The sequence below is a fragment of the Pempheris klunzingeri genome, chromosome 2, assembly GCF_042242105.1.
Source record: "Pempheris klunzingeri isolate RE-2024b chromosome 2, fPemKlu1.hap1, whole genome shotgun sequence".
Classification (NCBI taxonomy): Eukaryota; Metazoa; Chordata; class Actinopteri; order Acropomatiformes; family Pempheridae; genus Pempheris; species Pempheris klunzingeri.
Genome location: NC_092013.1, coordinates 30,993,424 through 31,011,489, shown reverse-complemented (window position 1 = coordinate 31,011,489; position 18,066 = coordinate 30,993,424). Strand labels below are relative to the sequence as shown.

Sequence of the window (18,066 nt, the reverse complement as noted above, 5' to 3'; positions counted from 1 at the left end):
ATATCCTCCAGAGTAATCTGTATTAGTCAGAGTAATCTGTGTCCTCCAGAGTAATCTGTATCAATCAGAGTAATCTGCGTCAGTCAGAGTAATCTATATCCTCCAAAGTAATCTGTGTCCTTCAGAGTAATCTGTATCAGTCAGAGTAATCTATATCCTCCAGAGTAATCTGTATCAGTCAGAGTAATCTGCATCAGTCAGAGTAATCTATATCCTCCAGAGTAATCTGTATCTTCCAGAGTAATCTGCATCAATCAGAGTAATCTATATCCTCCAGAGTAATCTGTATCAGTCAGAGTAATCTGCATCAGTCAGAGTAATCTATATCCTCCAGAGTAATCTGTATCAGTCAGAGTAATCTGTATCTTCCAGAGTAATCTGCATCAGTCAGAGTAATCTATATCCTCCAGAGTAATCTGTATCAGTCAGAGTAATCTGTATCAGTCAGTAATCTGCATCAGTCAGAGTAATCTATATCCTCCAGAGTAATCTGCATCAATCAGAGTAATCTGTATCCTCCAGAGTAATCTGCATCAGTCAGAGTAATCTATATCCTACAGAGTAATCTGTATCTTCCAGAGTAATCTGTATCAGTCAGAGTAATCTGTATCTGTCAGAATGTATCTGCTTTTATTCCACCTGAGCTCATTGCTAGAGTCCCTCTGTGGAGCCAAACCTGTGTGGGTCCAGCCGTGCTTAGTTATCTTATCAAACAACTGACAGAAGAGTTCTCTGACTAACAGGGAAATGAAGCAGCAGATCACTGATGGTGAACATGATGATGAATTGGTGCAAAGGCGTAGACGGAGCGAACCTGGTTAGTAAACATGAAACATTACATTGTGACACCCCCCCAGTCCCCGACACCCCAGTGGAGGTCCTCGTGGATCTCCTGACCAAAGCCAAGGATCTCGCTGCAGCTTGTGCTCATGTGCCTGAGGAGCTGATGGGTGTCCTTCAGGAGTCCTTGGACATTGCCAGCGGCCTGGACGACTACCTGGAGAGAATGACCACACAGGAAAGCGAGCCTCTGGCAGAGCTCTATCAGTAAGTCAACCGACTGGCTAAAGTTATGTGGGGGGGGCAGGGTTTACTGTTCATGTTTTCTCTGATGCTTCATCATAGGAAAACAGTTTCTCATGACTGGGATCGCGTGCACAAGGAGGGCCGAACCATGTTCCGGCTCCCCAAGGAGTGCATCACTGGACACGTTGAAGGTTGGACATGCACATGCGAGCTGCTCACTGCCGTCACATTCACTGCCTCATGTGCTAACCTGGTGAGTCTTTGTCAGGCCAGACCCTGAAGATGCTGATCCACATGAGCCAGGCTAAGAGGGTCCTCGAGATCGGGATGTTCACGGGCTACGGTGCCCTGTCCATGGCCGAGGGACTTCCTGACGACGGCTGCTTAGTGGCCTGCGAGCTAGAGCCGTACCTCAAAGAGTTTGCCCAGCCCTTCTTTGACAAGTCTCCACATGGCAGGAAGATCACTGTCAGGACCGGCTCAGCCATGGACACCCTGAAGGTGAGACCCTATCAGTCCTGAGGGGCTATCAGAGGAGGTCCCACAATCTGTTACAGACCCTTAAGAAGGTCAAGTGAACCAGACTTTCTCCTCTAACATGTCCCCTTGTTGCCTCCCTGTGTTCTGTCAGCAGCTGTCTGTAATCTGAGCAGGCTCACGTCAGCGCTGACTCTTCTTCTGCTGCTGCTAAGAAGTGAACCAGCGCCGGGCCATGGCCGCCTCTCTAATTACTGTGTCTCTTCCAGGAACTGGCTGCTGCAGGTGAGCAGTTTGACATGGTCTTCATCGACGCTGACAAGAGTAACTACATCAACTACTACAACTTCATCCTGGACAACAACCTGCTGAGGATGCGAGGGGTCATATGTGTGGACAACTCGCTGTTCAAAGCCCGGGTTTATCTGAAAGATGTAACCGACCAGAACGGACTGGCGCTCAGAGAGTTCAACCAGTTTGTTTCCAGTGATCCCCGCGTGGAGCAGGTGGGTCTCAGAGCATCACTTGTATGTGTTTGGCAACTCCCCCCTCTTTATTTTAACATGCTTGTTTTAAAGGTCATCATCCCTCTCCGAGACGGCATTAGTGTCATCCGCCGGGTCTGTGTGTCCCCCGAGTGCTCCGTGAGCCAGGTACTGTCCAGGTGTACCCGTGTTGTCTGAACCAGGCTTTCTCTGAGGTTTCCGCTCAGCCACAGTGTCTCTCGCCCTGACCCTGTCTGCTCCCTGTGTCTGTTCCTTTTAGAGTAACATAACAGATGACCAGGTTTTCCGTGGGGTCAATGGCCGCCCCATCCTGGATCGGATGCGCCTGGATGGAAAGGTGGCCTACGTGACGGGTGCTGGGCAGGGCATAGGCCGAGCATTCGCTCACGCCCTGGGTGAGGCCGGCGCCAAGGTGGCCGTGGTCGACCTGGACCAGCAGAAAGCCGAGGCCGTGGCCACGGAGCTCTTTGTGAAAGGTGAGGGCTGTCTACTCAGCAAATGGAGACAAAAGCATGAGCTGCAAGTCCCCGTCCTGTCCCCGTCCTGTCCCTGTCCTGTCCCTGTCCTGCCCCAGTCTTGTCCCCGTCTTGTCTCCGTCCTGCCCCAGTCCTGTCCCCGCCCTGTCCCCGTCCTGTCCCAATGTCCCCATCCTGTCTCCGTCCTGCCCCAGTCCTGTCCCTGTCCTGTCCCAATGTCCCGATCCTGTTTCCATCCCGTCCCCGACCTGTCCCTGTCCTGCCCCAGTCTTGTCCCCGTCCTGTCTCTGTCCTGCCCCAGTCCTGTCCCCGCCCTGTCCCCGTCCTGTCCCAATGTCCCCATCCTGTCTCCGTCCTGCCCGAGTCCTGTCCCCGTCCTGTCCCAATGTCCCCATCCTGTTTCCATCCCGTCCCTGTCCTGTCCCTGTCCTGTCCCCGTCCTCGTTTCCATCCTGTACCTGTCCCTGTCCTGTTTCCATCCTGTCCCCATCCTGTCCCTGTCCCCTCCCTGTCCCCGCCCTGTCCCTGTCCTGTCCCAATGTCCCCATCCTGTTTCCACCCTGTCCCCGTCCTGTCCCTGTCCCCGTCCTGTCCCCACCCTGTTACCATCCTGTCCCCATCCTGTTTCCATCTTGTCCCCGTCCCATCCCGGTTTCCATCCTGTCTCCGTCCTGTCCCCGTCCCATCCCGGTTTCCATCCTGTCTCCGTCCTGTCCCTGTCCCCGTCCTATTTCCATCCTGTCCGTGTCCTGTCCCAGTCCTGTCCCCATCCTGTTTCCATCCTGTTTCCATCCTGTCCCCGTCCTGTCCTCATCCTGTTCCTGTCAAGTTCCAGTCCTGTCCCAGTCCTGCCCCAGTCCTGCCCCAGTCCTTTTTCCATCTTGTCCCCATCTTGTCCCCATCCTGTTTCCATCCTGTCTCTGTCCCTGTCCTGCCCCAGTCCTGTCCCCGTCCTGTTTCCACCCTGTCCCTGTCCTCGTCCTGCCCCAGTCCTGTCCCCGTCCTGTTTCCATCCTGTCCCCATCTTGTCCCCATCCTGTTTCCATCCTGTCCCTGTCCCTGTCCTGCCCCAGTCCTGTTTCCATCCTGTCCCCATCCTGTCTCGGTTCTGCCCCAGTCCTGTCCCCGTCCTGTTTCCATCCTGTCCCTGTCCCCATCCTGTGTCCATCCTGTCCCCGCATTGTCCCCGTCCTGTTTCCATCCTGTCCCTGTCCCCGTCCTGCCCCAGTCCTGTTTCTATCCTGTCCTGTCCCAGTCCTGTCCTCATCCTGTTCCTGCCATGTCCCAGTCCTGTTTCCACCCTGTCCCCGTCCTGTCTCGGTTCTGCCCCAGTCCTGTCCCCATCCTGTTTCCATCCTGTCCCTGTCCTCGTCCTGCCCCAGTGCTGTCCTCATCCTGTTACGGCCATGTCCCAGTCCTGTTTCCATCCTGTCTCGGTTCTGCCCCAGTCCTGTCCCCGTCCTGTTTCCATCCTGTCCCTGTCCCCGCCCTACCCCAGTCCTGCCCCAGTCCTGTCCCCATCCTGTTTCCATCCTGTCCCTGTCCCTGTCCTGCCCAAGTCCTGTCCCCGTCCTCTTTCCATCCTGTCCCCGTCTTGTCCCCATCCTGTTTCCATCCTGTCCCTGTCCCCGTCCTCCCCCAGTCCTGTCCCCATCCTCTTTCCATCTTTGGCCTGTCCTGTCCCTGTTTCCATCCTGTCCCCGCCCTGTCCCCCTCCCCATCCTGTTTCCATCCTGTCTCTGTCCTGTTTCCATCCTGTCCCCGTCCTGTCCTTGTCCCTGTCCCTGTCCCTGTCCCCGCCCTGCCCCAGTCCTGTTTCTATCCTGTCCTGTCCCAGTGCTGTCCTCATCCTGTTACTGCCATGTCCCAGTCCTGTTTCCATCCTGTCCCCATCCTGTCTCGGTTCTGCCCCAGTCCTGTCCCCGTCCTGTTTCCATCCTGTCCCTGTCCCCGCCCTACCCCAGTCCTGCCCCAGTCCTGTCCCCATCCTGTCCCCGTCCTGTTTCCATCCTGTCCCTGTCCCTGTCCTGCCCAAGTCCTGTCCCCGTCCTCTTTCCATCCTGTCCCCGTCTTGTCCCCATCCTGTTTCCATCCTGTCCCTGTCCCCGTCCTCCCCCAGTCCTGTCCCCATCCTCTTTCCATCTTTGGCCTGTCCTGTCCCTGTTTCCATCCTGTCCCTGCCCTGTCCCCCTCCCCATCCTGTTTCCATCCTGTCTCTGTCCTGTTTCCATCCTGTCCCCGTCCTGTCCCTGTCCTCGTCCGCTCCCTGTCCTGTCCCTGTTTCCATCCTGTTTCCATCCTGTCCCCGCCCTGTCCCCGTCCCCATCCTGTTTCCATCCTGTCCCTGTCCTGTTTCCATCCTGTCCCCGTCCGCTCCCTGTCCTGTCCCTGTCCTCGTCCTCTCCCTGTTCCCATCCTGTCCCGTCCGTTTTCCATCCCGTCCCTGTCCCCATCCTGTCCCTGTCTTGTCCCTGTCCTGTCCCCATCCTGTTTCCATCCTGTCCCCATCCTGTCCCTGTCCCCGCCCTGTCCCCATCCTGTCGCCGTCCTGTTACCATCCTGTCCCCGTCCTGTCCCCATCCTGTTTCCAACTTGGGCCCGTCCTGTCCCTGTCCCCATCCTGTTTCCATTTTGTCCCCGTCCCATCCCGGTTTCCATCCTGTCTCCATCCTGTCTCCATCCTGTCCTTGTCCCCGTCCTATTTCCATCCTGTCCCTGTCCTGTTTCCATCCTGTCCCTGTCCCCGCCCTGTCCCCATCCTGTCCCCGTCCTGTTACCATCCTGTCCCCGTCCTGTCCCCATCCTGTTTCCAACTTGGGCCCGTCCTGTCCCTGTCCCCATCCTGTTTCCATTTTGTCCCCGTCCCATCCCGGTTTCCATCCTGTCCTTGTCCCCGTCCTATTTCCATCCTGTCCGTGTCCTGTCCCAGTCCTGTCCCCATCCTGTTTCCATACTGTCCCTGTCCTGTCCTCATCCTGTTCCAGTCCTGTCCCAGTCCTGCCCCAGTCCTTTTTCCATCCTGTCCCCATCTTGTCCCCATCCTGTTTCCATCCTGTCCCTGTCCCCGTCCTGCCCCAGTCCTGTTTCCATCCTGTCCTGTCCCAGTCCTGTCCTCATCCTGTTCCTGCCATGTCCCAATCCTGTCCCCGTCCTGTCTCGGTTCTGCCCCAGTCCTGTCCCTGTCCTGTTTCCATCCTGTCCCTGTCCTCGTCCTGCCCCAGTGCTGTCCTCATCCTGTTACTGCCATGTCCCAGTCCTGTTTCCATCCTGTCCCCATCCTGTCTCGGTTCTGCCCCAGTCCTGTCCCCGTCCTGTTTCCATCCTGTCCCTGTCCTCGTCCTGCCCCAGTCCTGTGTCCATCCTGTCCCTGTCCCCGTCCTGCCCCAGTCCTGCCCCAGTCCTGTGTCCATCCTGTCCCCATCCTGTCCCCGTCCTGTTTCCATCCTGTCCCTGTCCCTGTCCTGCCCAAGTCCTGTCCCCGTCCTCTTTCCGTCCTGTCCCCATCTTGTCACCATCCTGTTTCCGTCCTGTCCCTGTCCCCGTCCTCCCCCAGTCCTGTCCCCACCTCTTTCCATCTATCCTGTCCTTGTTTCCATCCTGTCCCCGCCCTGTCCCCGTCCCCATCCTGTTTCCATCCTGTCCCCATCCTGTTTCCATCCTGTCCCTGTCCTGTTTCAATCCTGTCCCTGTCCTGTCCCTGTCCTCATCCGCTCCCTGTCCTGTCCCGTCCGTTTTCCATCCCGTCCCTGTCCCCATCCTGTCCCTGTCTTGTTCCTGTCCTGTTTCCATCCTGTCCCTGACCTGTCCCCATCCTGTTTCCATCCTGTCCCCATTCAGTCCCTGTTTTTTCAATACTTGTTTTAGTGCAGTGTTTTAGTATGAGTTTAAATACAGCTGCACATTCACTTCTGGATTAAAGTAACTAGTAGGAATGCACCTTTTTTTTTTTACAGTTAATTAATCTGCAGACTATTTTCTTAATTTAATAGTTTGATGTAAAACACGAGAAAACAATGAAAATGCTGGAAACATATAATGTCAATGTTTGCTTGAAAAATTACTTCATAACAATGAATAGTTGTGTGTCGACTGATGAAAAGTTGTAAGCTGTTTGCTTCCACCACTGGTGACTAACTGGTTCAGCTGGCGTGTGTCTTCTGGAGCCATGTGAAGAAAAACATGCTAGGACTGATAACGAGAAGCTCATTTAGAAATTATTTTGGAGGAATACACCCCAGTTTAGCAAAAACTTCAAAACAACAGGTGTGAGGCACCAGAGGGGGGATGCAGAGAGCAGTAAAACCGTCACGTCTCAGGTTACCTGAGACAGAATGAGAGAGAACTTGTGCCAGAACATGCATGAGTCATTATCATGTTGACCTGAAAGGACTTGTCAGGTGTCAGCCGCTGATGAATGGACGTGTTCTCAGCACTTTAATTGGTTCAACGGCGGCACATCCTGAGCCAACACGGTGTGGGGGCGATCGCTGTGTGTCCAGCAGATGGCAGCAGACTACAATAAAAGATCTCCTGTGTCAGGCCGAGGCCGAGAGCCTGTGTGTGTGTGTGATTCCCCTCTTAAACACTGAAATGTCCTCTACATTGAAAAAACAGTACTTTTTAAAATTGTGTGTTTTATAACTTATGTTTTTTATTTTTTGCCATACCTGCGTTCATAAAAGGAACAAAGTGGTTCATATTTTCCCTGATCTGACTGTGAAGGACTCTAACAGTGTTTCCTCTGACAGGGGTCAACGCCATGTCCATCACAGCTGACATCAGCAAATCAGACGATGTACAGAGGATGATTGACAGCGTCGTCTCCAGGTGGGGGACGGTCCACATCGCCTGTAACAACGCCGGCATCAACATGAACTCAGCCAGCGAAGACACCAGCCTGGATGAGTGGGACCGGACCTTCAACGTCAACCTGAGGGGGACCTTCATGTGCTGCCAGGTGTGTGTGTGTGTGTGTGTGTGTGTGTGTGTGTGTTAAGAAACTCAAAAACTGCTCCAGCCAACATGACCTGTGGCGTTGTTACAGTGTGCACCAAAACCCCCCAAACAGGTGAACTGGATCAGTGTGGAGGACTGAGCCCAAACCTGCGCCTGTAACGGACGGCTTGTGAAGTCAGATGACTGATGAAGGCTTTTCTTTTTTATAGGTCAACTCCTTCGTTTAAATGAAGAGATCAGATAAACACCACAGTCCAGTCCCTTTTTTAAATCTCTGTCTCTGTCGCTTTAGAAGCAGGAGAATTTTCCTCAGCCCATAAAGGAACAATAAAAAAAAACCAAGCTACATCAAACCAGAGCTTTTACTAACGAATCCTCAGTCATGTTTATAATGTTTTAAACGTTTCTCTAATTCTGTCATCAAGATAAAAAAACGTGTGATCATGTTGCTTCAGTAAATTATTTGTGACAAAGTCAGTCTGACCAAATTACTGATGGAGATGTACACATAAATGCTAGTGTGTGTGTGTGTATTCATTTCTTTAGTGTGCAGCGCTGCCTGTATTTCTGTGTGGGGATGAAGTACATGCTGTGGTTTGATCCGTGCTCAGGCCTCTGGTAGCGTCTCAGTGCCATAATAAGGTGTTTAATGTGTCTCTCTGCCCTGAATCCTCGCCTTAGGCAGCAGGTCGACTGATGTTGAAGCAAGGATACGGCAAGATTATCAACACAGCCTCCATGGCCAGTCTAATAGGTGAGTGATGATTCTATTGGCCTCCTCTCTGGAGCCCCTCCATGTCCGCTTTAATCTCTCCATTTGGCGTGGAGAGTTGGGTCGAGAGGAGGGGGAGTTAAATACATGTGTGCTGTGTGCAGGGGTCCACGTCACATGACACGGTGTTAATCAGCAGACAGACAGTCTGAGCCGCCACGCTGCTGAAATGAGACACAGATGAGCTGCAGGTGAACATGAACATGTAAAGCAGGGCGATTGGGCGGCGCCTCTGCTGTGTAACTTTTAGCCCAGTTCCCCTGTTCTATGTGGATGCCCCCCCCACCCCCCTCGCATGGCAGGAAAGGGTTGTGATTGCGTCTCGCCGAGGCTCTTTTGCATCATAATAAACATCCCCTCTCTGCGGGGCTGTGTGGAGGATGTGGAAGGCAACCTGAGGTCCAACTTGGGAGGGGGGGGGGGTTCCTGTGCAGCGGCAAACCCCAGCCTGTGCCAGCAGCCTTGTTTGAGCAGCGGAAGACACTGTGAGAGTTTAGTGAGAGCCTAATAAAAGGCAGCGGTGCTGCAGTGTTCCTCCTCCAACAGGTTCCTCCAGAGGAGCTGCAACACTTCATCTGCTCCTGCCAGTAAAGGCCGGGCCATATGGGCCCCCGCCCTGACGAGGGGCCATCTGTAGAACAGGAGCATGCTGGTAAATAGAGGCCGGCGTAAAAAAATGATCAATTACTCACATTACGTACAGTCCTTCAGGAATTTACTTTATTGGTCTGGACATCTGTTATAATATTGTCATAATGTGTAATCAGATGGGACCTGTTCTCGCCAAGTGGAAGCCCAAAAAGCAGCCGTAAATGCCCAATTAAAATGCACAATGACAGCTTTTTGTCCATCTGCTGAATAGACAGTGTGTGTGTGTGTGTGTGTGTGTGTGTGTGTGTGTGTGTGTGTGTGTGTGTGTGTCCACTAACACCCCTCCACACACACACACACACACACACACACACACACACAGTCCTGACCATCAAGCACCATTTTTCCTGAATAATGGCCGACGGCTCAAAGACTCCCAGACAGGAAATATCCCGGCTGATACGGTCACACTCAGGTTTTTGGCGGCGTGATGACCTTACTGAGGGATTCGTGACTTTCTCACTCACACCTGCATAAAAGAGTAGACTAGAGCAGCCACGGCGCTGTGGGGAAAGAGTCCATCGTCTGAACTCGGATTCCAAATGTAAAGGCGTGCCTGATAAAGAGCGTGTTTTCTCCCACTTGAAATGGGCACTAAGTAGCAGGGTGAATGTTAAAGAGGGCTTTGGAGGATGCTCTGCTTCTGCCTCCTTTTCCTTCTCTGGGGATTACTGCTCTTTAAGACGGCGAAAACATCAATGCAGGTTTATTTAAAGGATGAAGGCATTTTCTGAATGGTATTTTGGGGCCGTATCATCAGGTCTTGAGCGAGGATTAGTGCTGTTAGGCATTTTGAGCTGTGTTTCCTGTCCTGATAAGTCGGATTTCACCTTCAATCTGCGTGTAAGCCCTGGGCTCTGCTCCTCCTCGCCTGCTCCTCTGAGGTCCTTCCCTTATCCGGCCCAGCCCAGCCTCACCTTCCTCTGCTATCTCTCCACACTCAACCATAACCCCCCCCCCCACCCTCTCTACATTTTGTTTCTTCAGCCGAGTCCAACTTTTACCTCTATCCTGCACGTTTCTCTGTGTTTTATCCGAGCAGTATGTGCGGGACGCTGCGGCCTTCCCTCCCCAGGACTGTCCGCTGCCTCTGTGCAGCTGGCTGGTATTTATCATCCCGGTCTCACACTGAAGCCATTTGGCAGTCAGATCGGCGGGTGATGAGGTTAACTACTAAAGTTGTATGTAACTTGGAGCCTTGGTCGTGATGATTAATCAGCCGGCAGAAAATGAGCCCCTGTCCTGGCGTCCCATGCAGCGTGCAGCATCTGTGATGGTCAAGGCAAACAAATGGCTCCCTGTCTTTGTTGCTGAGGACGAGCATAACTGGACATTATGAGCAATTAATTTTACATGGCTTCATCCGCAGAGTCCCCAGCAGCTAATGGAAGAGCTTTTATGTGCTAGAAACGGTGTGAGAGTCCGGCTGTCAGCTCCTGTGTTCGGCTGTATATGTATACATGTATACGTGGAAGTGTTTTCTCCGAGTGTCTTTTAGACGCCGTGTCCGTGTAGGCACACTGACCGTCTGTCCGTCCTCTCCCCCGCAGTCCCCCACCCCCAGAAGCAGCTCTCCTACAACACGTCCAAGGCTGGAGTGGTCAAACTCACCCAGACTCTGGGTACTGAGTGGATCGACAGAGGAGTGCGAGTCAACTGCATCTCACCGTAAGTGCTTTCTGCCCCTGGTCTTCCTCTCTGACTGTTTAGTGCCAGAAAGACTGCGTCCACGTCTGAGTGCGGGAAGGGGGGGACGCGGTGATTAGTGTTTGCTTTCATATGAAGAGCCCCATTTGAGAATGATGCACTAATTTAAGTCCTCAAACAATACATCAGTGCTTAATTAGATGACGTCTTGAGGGATGAATCAACCAAACACTTGCTCTAATTGTTCTTTTCAATTAGGGAATCAAATGTGCAACCTCACTCCAACAATAGGGCCTTGTTTGTATCTATTTGTCTGTGAAGCCGAGCAGGGAAGAAAGGAGGAGAACACAGCTGTGTGTGTGTGTGTGTGTGTGTGTGTGTGTGTGTGTGTGGTGGAGCATCCCTCAGCCCCAGCCATCTCTGAGCAAATCCGTCCGGTGGCAGCAGGCGAGCCAGGCCCAGTCACAGCCACAGAACAAAGCCCTCACACGCACGCCGCGCTCAGCTTTATTTATCGGCAGCTTGTTTGCTAATTTTAATTTGCAAAGAGAAGCAAGCCCCCCCCCCCCAGCTAACTGGGTGTCTCAATGGGCCGCTGATTTCTTTGAAGTGACAGTCGGTAAATATGCATAAAAAAGGGACACAATTAGCGCTCACGAGGTTGACTGGAGCCTGATTCCATTGGCAACTTTAGCCGCGGCGGTGATAAGCTGCATTATCTAGAAAATTGGCTGAGGGAAAACAGAAGCTCTGATTGCCAGCAAAGGTTCCAGATAACAGGGCAGCTGAAGAGAAATATAATTGAGGTGGAATATGTTAACCAAGGTGTCACATGCTCCTTGGAAGTGCTAATTTATCCAATGTTGGAATTCCATATCAAGGCACCAGGATGCACAGAACTCTGATTCAGGCTCTCCGTCGCATCACGTCACAAGTGGTCTCGCACTGGGCGCCGGCGGCCATCTTGACGGACTTATTCAAACGTAAACTCTGTGATATTTCACTGGACAGAAGAGCGTTTGCTGTGACTGAGCAGTCTCAAAACCAAGAGCAGCACACCTGCCTCCTTATGAATCCCCCCCGAAAGCCGCCCGGGCGTCAAAGCAGCGAGAGCCTGTTTCTGTGAGGGAGCTGCTTATAAAAAGCACTTAACCAGACGTCCCCTCGTACCCGCGGGCTCTTCCTGAGACCTGCCAGCAGAGCCGCAGTAAATACGAGCCACGCCGTGCCCCCTCCTCAAAGAATAATTGGGTTTATTTTTGTCACCAAAGTGGCGGCTCTGTAACAGCGCTGTCACTCCTGGCTCTCCACTGTGATGCCTTCTGATTTCATTGTGTGTGTGTGTGTGTGTGTGTGTGTGTGTGTTCCTCCTCTTCTCCCTCACTTTCTGCGTGTCTCTTTTCAGGGGGATTGTTGACACCCCTCTCATCCACTCGGAGAGTCTGAGGCCTCTGGTGCAGCGCTGGCTGTCAGATATCCCTGCTGGAAGACTGGCTCAAGTGACAGACCTGCAAGCTGCAGTGGTCTACTTGGCATCTGACGCCTCCGACTACATGACAGGGCATAACTTAGTCATAGAGGGTGGGCAAAGTCTGTGGTAGAGAGGGGAGATGAAGAGATGAAAAGTTTGTTTTTGCTCTCCTGGGGTTAGTGTCTGAAACAGGTGGCCTCCACATCGCCTCCCTCCGACACGTTCACAGAGTCTGAGCTCAACCTCACTGCGTCTTCTGGTCAGTCTGCGTCTGTTCATGATGGAAACTGTGGATCATGTTAAAAGCTAGCGTGCAGCCGCTGTGTCCGACACCAGACCACACCAGACTCGGTCTAGATCATCTGATAAATGTGAAATTCCTTTTTTTTTTGGTTGTATCTGTTCCAAAAGGTCAGAGCACTCTTGAATCGTTTAGTTTTTGTAGTTTTTGTAGATTTTGCAGCTTTTCAGAATAAGTACCCGTCTGCTTGATGAATAAAGGGACCAAGACAAGAACCGTGTTGTTTCTTTGCTTCTCTGCAGACTGACCGGCTGATGATGACATCAGCAGGACGGGGTCTCTGCTCCCTCGCTCACCGCCCCCTCGGGTCCCACATGCAGGACCACGCCATCCCAGGCCGCCTCTCTCTGCCTCTGTCTTGCCAAATGGTCCACAAGTGGTGCTTGTGAGCGCCGTCTTAATTGCTCCATTAACTGTTTGTGTGCTGAAAAACAATACTTGGAGGAGAGGCGAGCCGGCGCCGTGACCCCGGTCGCTGCAATTATATGAAAAGTAGCGGCCAATTAGCACTCTGTGAAATGTGACACTGTTGGTGTTTATGTGAGCAACTTCAACTCGTCCCTGCTAGTGGCCGCTCTCTGATTTCCATAATTGGGGGTTTGGTCATTAATGGGAATAGCGTGTGAGAGGATCCCATTAAGATATGGAGTGAGATCTGATCTTCTCCTCCGCTCTCTATCTCGGCTGCTCTGCACATCACTGGGCTTCTTCTCCTCACATTTCATGGTGAAATAGTGAAGTTTGCCACAGTGTGTGTGCACGCACAGGCTCATGATGGTGGTCAGGACGCCATGTCCCTGTGTGGCCACTGAGGGGCAGCATAGAGACGGGCAGCTCAGCCCTGACACACAGTCACAGAGGAGGTGAGCACCTGATTTGTTCTCATCTAAAGGTGAGAACAGCGAATGTGTGATAAAATAAGAGCACTTCTCCAATTCTAGTATGCAAACAGCTGGACACGAAACGCTGAACAAATACTCGTATTTACGGTTAAGTGTGGTGTGATGATGGACGGCTCCATTTCAGATGCATTAACCTGTTATCATCCTCATCCTCATCGGTTTTCAGGTGGAGCCTGGAGTCACCGTTAAGGTCCACAGACCATCAGTGTAAATGTGAGTCATGCTTCAGAATCATTTTCATGTGCAGAGCAAATCTTCTCTGAAGACAAACAGGACTCGTTCTTTATTTCTCCACTTTTCCTCGGTCCATACAGAAACTAGTTTACAGGCACAGTCGTCCCGTTTCCGGCCTTCCTCCGTCCTCCCTCCCTCACTGCTGTGTCTAAACGGCACCATATCGAACTCTTTCAAAGGCCTCTTGGAAAGGACTTGTTTTCCTTTACAATTGCAGCCACGAGAGCCAAATGTATAATTTGAGCAGCAAAATGCGATATCCCCTCGAATGTGATAGCCTGCTCCATGAGGTGTAAGTGATCTTGAATCCATTATTTATGACCTCCTTTTGCTACCGTTCCAGTGAAGGGGGGGACCCTGGTGCACGCAGCTCTGTTGTGCTAAACACTTCTCCAGCAGAAAAAGGCACTTGCGCGCTCACACTGAAAATCAGCTTTGATTAATGCTCCGCTCTGTCACGGCGCGCAACGTTTTACAGCAGCGGCCGTTGGGAGGGAGACCCGGGTCGATGCCCAACAACACGATGAGGCGTATGTGTTGCAGAGCGGGCTGCGTCCTGGTGACAGGGGGGCCCCGGGTTTATGGATGACATATTAACATTTGACAATATCAATAGACTTTTATTGACGGACCAGAGCGTGCTGCTACACGGCCCGCTCGCTGAGCGGTTTGACGATGAAATGTTGCCCCCGATGAGGCCCCCGATGCTGTCGTCAGAGGTGCAGCAGCAGAAGGAAAATGCCAACATTTATCTTGTAATCAGGGTCGTGAGTGTCAACGTCCGACTTCATGACCCACACCGACTTGGTGCGACTTGGTGCGATCGTCATCTGGCTTCTAAATACACGTGAAACTTTTCTGTCAGACGTTCCTCTGAAATCTGCCCTCAGCTGGCTGGAGACGCTGAGAGCAGCCATTGTCATTATGGGATGTACACCTGTCCACCTCACAAGATTGATACAACTGTCAGTTAGCGTAGCTTAGCTTATCTCAGTGAAACCATTTAACCATTAAACAAGCTATAACATCATAATGGGGGTGGGGGGCATGCTGTTACCCCTGGGCAGAGCCTCCCCTGCCTCCAGACTTTATGCTAAGCTAAGCTAACAGCTGGTAGACCTAGCATCTAATCTGGCATGCAGACATGAGATGCTTCTGATCCACTCATGTAAAAGCATTTCCCCAAAGTGTCGAACGATTCCAACTGTTTGAAATGACAGAAGGCGAATGAGTTCAGAGTTCATGGCCGTTAGATTCAGTGAATTATCTGAAGCGGCGTTTCGTTTTGGTCCGGACACGTTGCATCGGGTGTGTGCAGCCTGGTGGAAGGCTCTGATCTTTGTCCTCCACGTTTGTGGGCTCCTGTCGTGCTGTTTGCCTTCACGTGGGCTGACGTTACCTGGTCACTCACACGGAGGAATAAAAGTGTGAGAGGCTCTTCACTGTGAATGTCGGTGAGGCACCATCAGGCTCCCTGATGAACTTTCTGCCAAAGTCCTGTTTCACGTGCTATCGTTGTGTTTCCTTGAAGTTTAAATCAGATATTCCACAGTGGAGTCAGAGCATACCTGCCGTGTTTTCCATGAGTGCAGTCACACACACGTGTTCCTGCTGCTGTGGGACTGTTGGCTTTGGGTGAGCTCTGCAGCGTTTACCCAACATGATTACAGAGGTGTTTTTCAGAGATGCCTCCCATGACATCTGAAGAGGTAAAAACCAATTCAGACGTCCACACCCTGTATCCACACTGTAAACGTATCAGGCTTTTATTCAACATTAACACTGGACCGGGGAAACACTGCACTCCCAGTTCTCTAATTACAATGCAGCTAATGTGTTATTTCCTCCCCATGTGGGATTACTTTCATCTTCCCCATTAAGATGCACATTTTGTTTGGATACTCAAATTACAAAGCCCATATTAAATCTGACTGTGCAGAAGGCATTGATCATAGCCCCGATAGCTGCACTCCAACTTTGATTTAATTTGCACTTCCATTAATATCTATGAGACGTCCGATTGTCGTCTTGGGCATATTGATGGTATTGTAAGCCCTGCCTTCATATAATGTTCCCCAGCGGCGATGAGGAAATGTTACAGAGAATTAGGCCGAGAAGCAGGCTCAGTGGAACTGGCACTGCACTCGGAAATTCATTACCCTAATAAATAGAGGGGGAAAAAAGCGAGAATCTTAAGAGAAATTTCATCTCCCCCTCTCTCTTTCTCACCACAAAAACACAAAACATCTCTGACTTCTTTGGCCTCGGAGCGGCTGACTGGAACTCAGGCAGCTCCTCATTGTTGCTGCCCGAGCGCCCAGGGGTCTGCCCGGGACCCCGACAAGTCTTTAAGTGTTCCTGATGGTTCAATAGAGGAGCGGTCTCTCGCTGCCTGCCTGTCCACGGTGAAGCTCTATGTCTGCACACTGAGCTGTTGGGATAAATGTGGCTGCATCTCTTTGATCATTACATTAATGAGAAGGCGGCCCAAATCTCATTAAAATCTTCTGAATGGAATGAAAGAAAATACAATCCAGTGGTAGATTCATTGTGAGCTCGAGAAGTGTCGAGCCACGCTGATCTCTTATGTTGATTAATGAAGTGCCAAGTGAGTATATGTACTGTCCCCGTCCTGTGCTGAAGCCTTGACACGCTGTTTTCTGTGGGGAAAACACTGCCGGAGCCCAGAGACACGAGTTACGCTGTAATTAATGCAATCATGAAGATGAAAATAGCTGTTGTTGCAACTGGAAAACGACGATGAAGAGCGTGTGAACAGAGGAGGAGGAGGAAGATTCATTGTTAGGTGACTGCGTTCAGAGACTGCGCTGTCCTCCGAGGCCCCCCCGAGCCCCCACAGTGTACCTTTCAGTGAGCTGCATCTCTGAAACAAATATGCTTTACTGCATCGCTCACTTCCTGCAGCACCACCTTCATTCCAGACATCTGCGAGCGTTTTCAGCCGGTGGCACAATTTCCCTTTTTGTTTTCAGACAGGGGGAGGGCTCGGCCTCTCTTACGATTCTGCCACAGTGATTCATTTGCAGGTCATTAAAAAACTCGTCTTTTGAAAGCGTTGGGCTGCTCAGGTGGCGAAGCCTGTGCAGGGAGACATGTCGTAAATAAAGGAAGCTACATTTCAAATGCCATAAATAGGGGACACCTAAGGACCTTGCATGATTGCAGACATCTAATCATTTAATTTATGCGTGTCTAAAGGAGCCCTCATTAACATTCAAGTAGCACTCATCTGTCTAGCGGGATCATTCTGCAGGCTGCATCGCTCTCCGATGGAACGTATCTATTTGGGCAACACAGCATGGCCACGCACTCAGCAAGCACCTCCTCGTTTTCCCCTCAATGTCACGAGAGACACAGCATGTAGCTCTCATAACTTAGCGTGTGTGATTTGTGATCCAGCGATTGTGTTGCTGTTAATGTGGGGAACCTCTGACAAAGTTAAAGTCATATTCTCGAGGTCGCAGTGTGTGTTGGCACTCACACTTCTGACTGTGTTGCAGCAAATCCTTTAACCTTTTCCCTGAGCGGTCTGGACCGAAGGTGCGTCTTGGACGGGATCGTCAGCAGCCTTTTGATGAAGACAAGTGAAGCCTGTGATGTTTATTTCTGAAAAGTGTCTGAAGTCTTTGTTAGCACTGCGATACTGTACTGTAACACACCTCAGTGTCTGCACAGCAGATGCATGCATGACAGAAACTCAATAATAATTGGCGTGGATTGCTTCTGACACGTGCTGCTTGCTGACAGCTGCTTTGTTCTGTGGTCAGATTTCATATTTAACACATCAAAGCGTCGGGATAGTTCACACTCTGCTGAGGACTGATAGCAAGTCTGACACTTGGCTGTTAGAGAGGAGAGAGTTGGTCTTTCCCTGGCGGAGAATAAAGTCAAGCTGCAGTCAGTCTGCCTTTTTTCACTTCCCCGCCACACGAATGAAGTTATACTCAGGCTGAAGGAGCGCCGTAAACACCGCGGGCCATGTGCCATGTTTACACTGATAATCAGAGAATTATTATGGCAGGAAATTCCTGCGGCATGAAAGCGTACCTAAAAACTGTCCCTTGCATGAGTAATCTGTACTGTAAGCATGTGGAATTCATAACTGGAGAGTACACAACATGCTCGGGGTAGTTAGACGTGATGGTGGACTTTTGGCCGACCCTCCTCTGAAACAGCCATCGTCCAGTCGCAGCTGATCAGCCATCCCCAGGCCGGGCACGCTCTGGATTCTCCACATGATGAAGACTGTTGTCTTGGAGCTAAGGTGTCAGGATCCCAAGCTACAATCATTAGCTTGTCCAGCCTACTGGTTTGCTATCACACTGAGAATTAGTATATTATTAACCCCACTGAACACATGTTCCCTTGTGATGTTAGCAGTGCAACGTACTGTGTGAGAATATGAACACGTCAAGCAGCAGTACGGGGTCACATCAGTCTTACTTTATCATCATCACCATGCACACGATCACGGGTGCTGATCTTTACCTTCAGACATGCAGCTTCACCCCCTCCACAGGTTTCTTGTTTTAAAAAGAGTCAAACCTTAAAAGTCAGCCTGGGACTCACGGAGCAGACAGTACCTCCATTCCTCCGTTTGAAACCGAGAAGCCTTTGTTTCTCACT

General features: G+C 51.3%; 1 protein-coding gene across 1 annotated transcript in view; it reads left to right on the top strand.

Moving 5' to 3' along the window:
• The window catches only part of LOC139219794 (uncharacterized), a 14,031-nt gene extending 1,755 nt beyond the window's left edge, over nt 1–12,276 (top strand). Inside the window, exons 2-11 of the mRNA XM_070851762.1 lie at nt 858–1,047; nt 1,126–1,217; nt 1,295–1,527; nt 1,773–2,009; nt 2,082–2,156; nt 2,269–2,485; nt 7,234–7,442; nt 8,123–8,195; nt 10,415–10,532; nt 11,917–12,276. Coding sequence (XP_070707863.1) covers nt 858–1,047; nt 1,126–1,217; nt 1,295–1,527; nt 1,773–2,009; nt 2,082–2,156; nt 2,269–2,485; nt 7,234–7,442; nt 8,123–8,195; nt 10,415–10,532; nt 11,917–12,112 — 1,640 coding nt within the window. The 3' untranslated portion in view covers nt 12,113–12,276. The remainder of the gene's footprint in view (nt 1–857; nt 1,048–1,125; nt 1,218–1,294; nt 1,528–1,772; nt 2,010–2,081; nt 2,157–2,268; nt 2,486–7,233; nt 7,443–8,122; nt 8,196–10,414; nt 10,533–11,916) is intronic.
• The last annotated feature ends 5,790 nt before the right edge of the window (nt 12,277–18,066 follow it).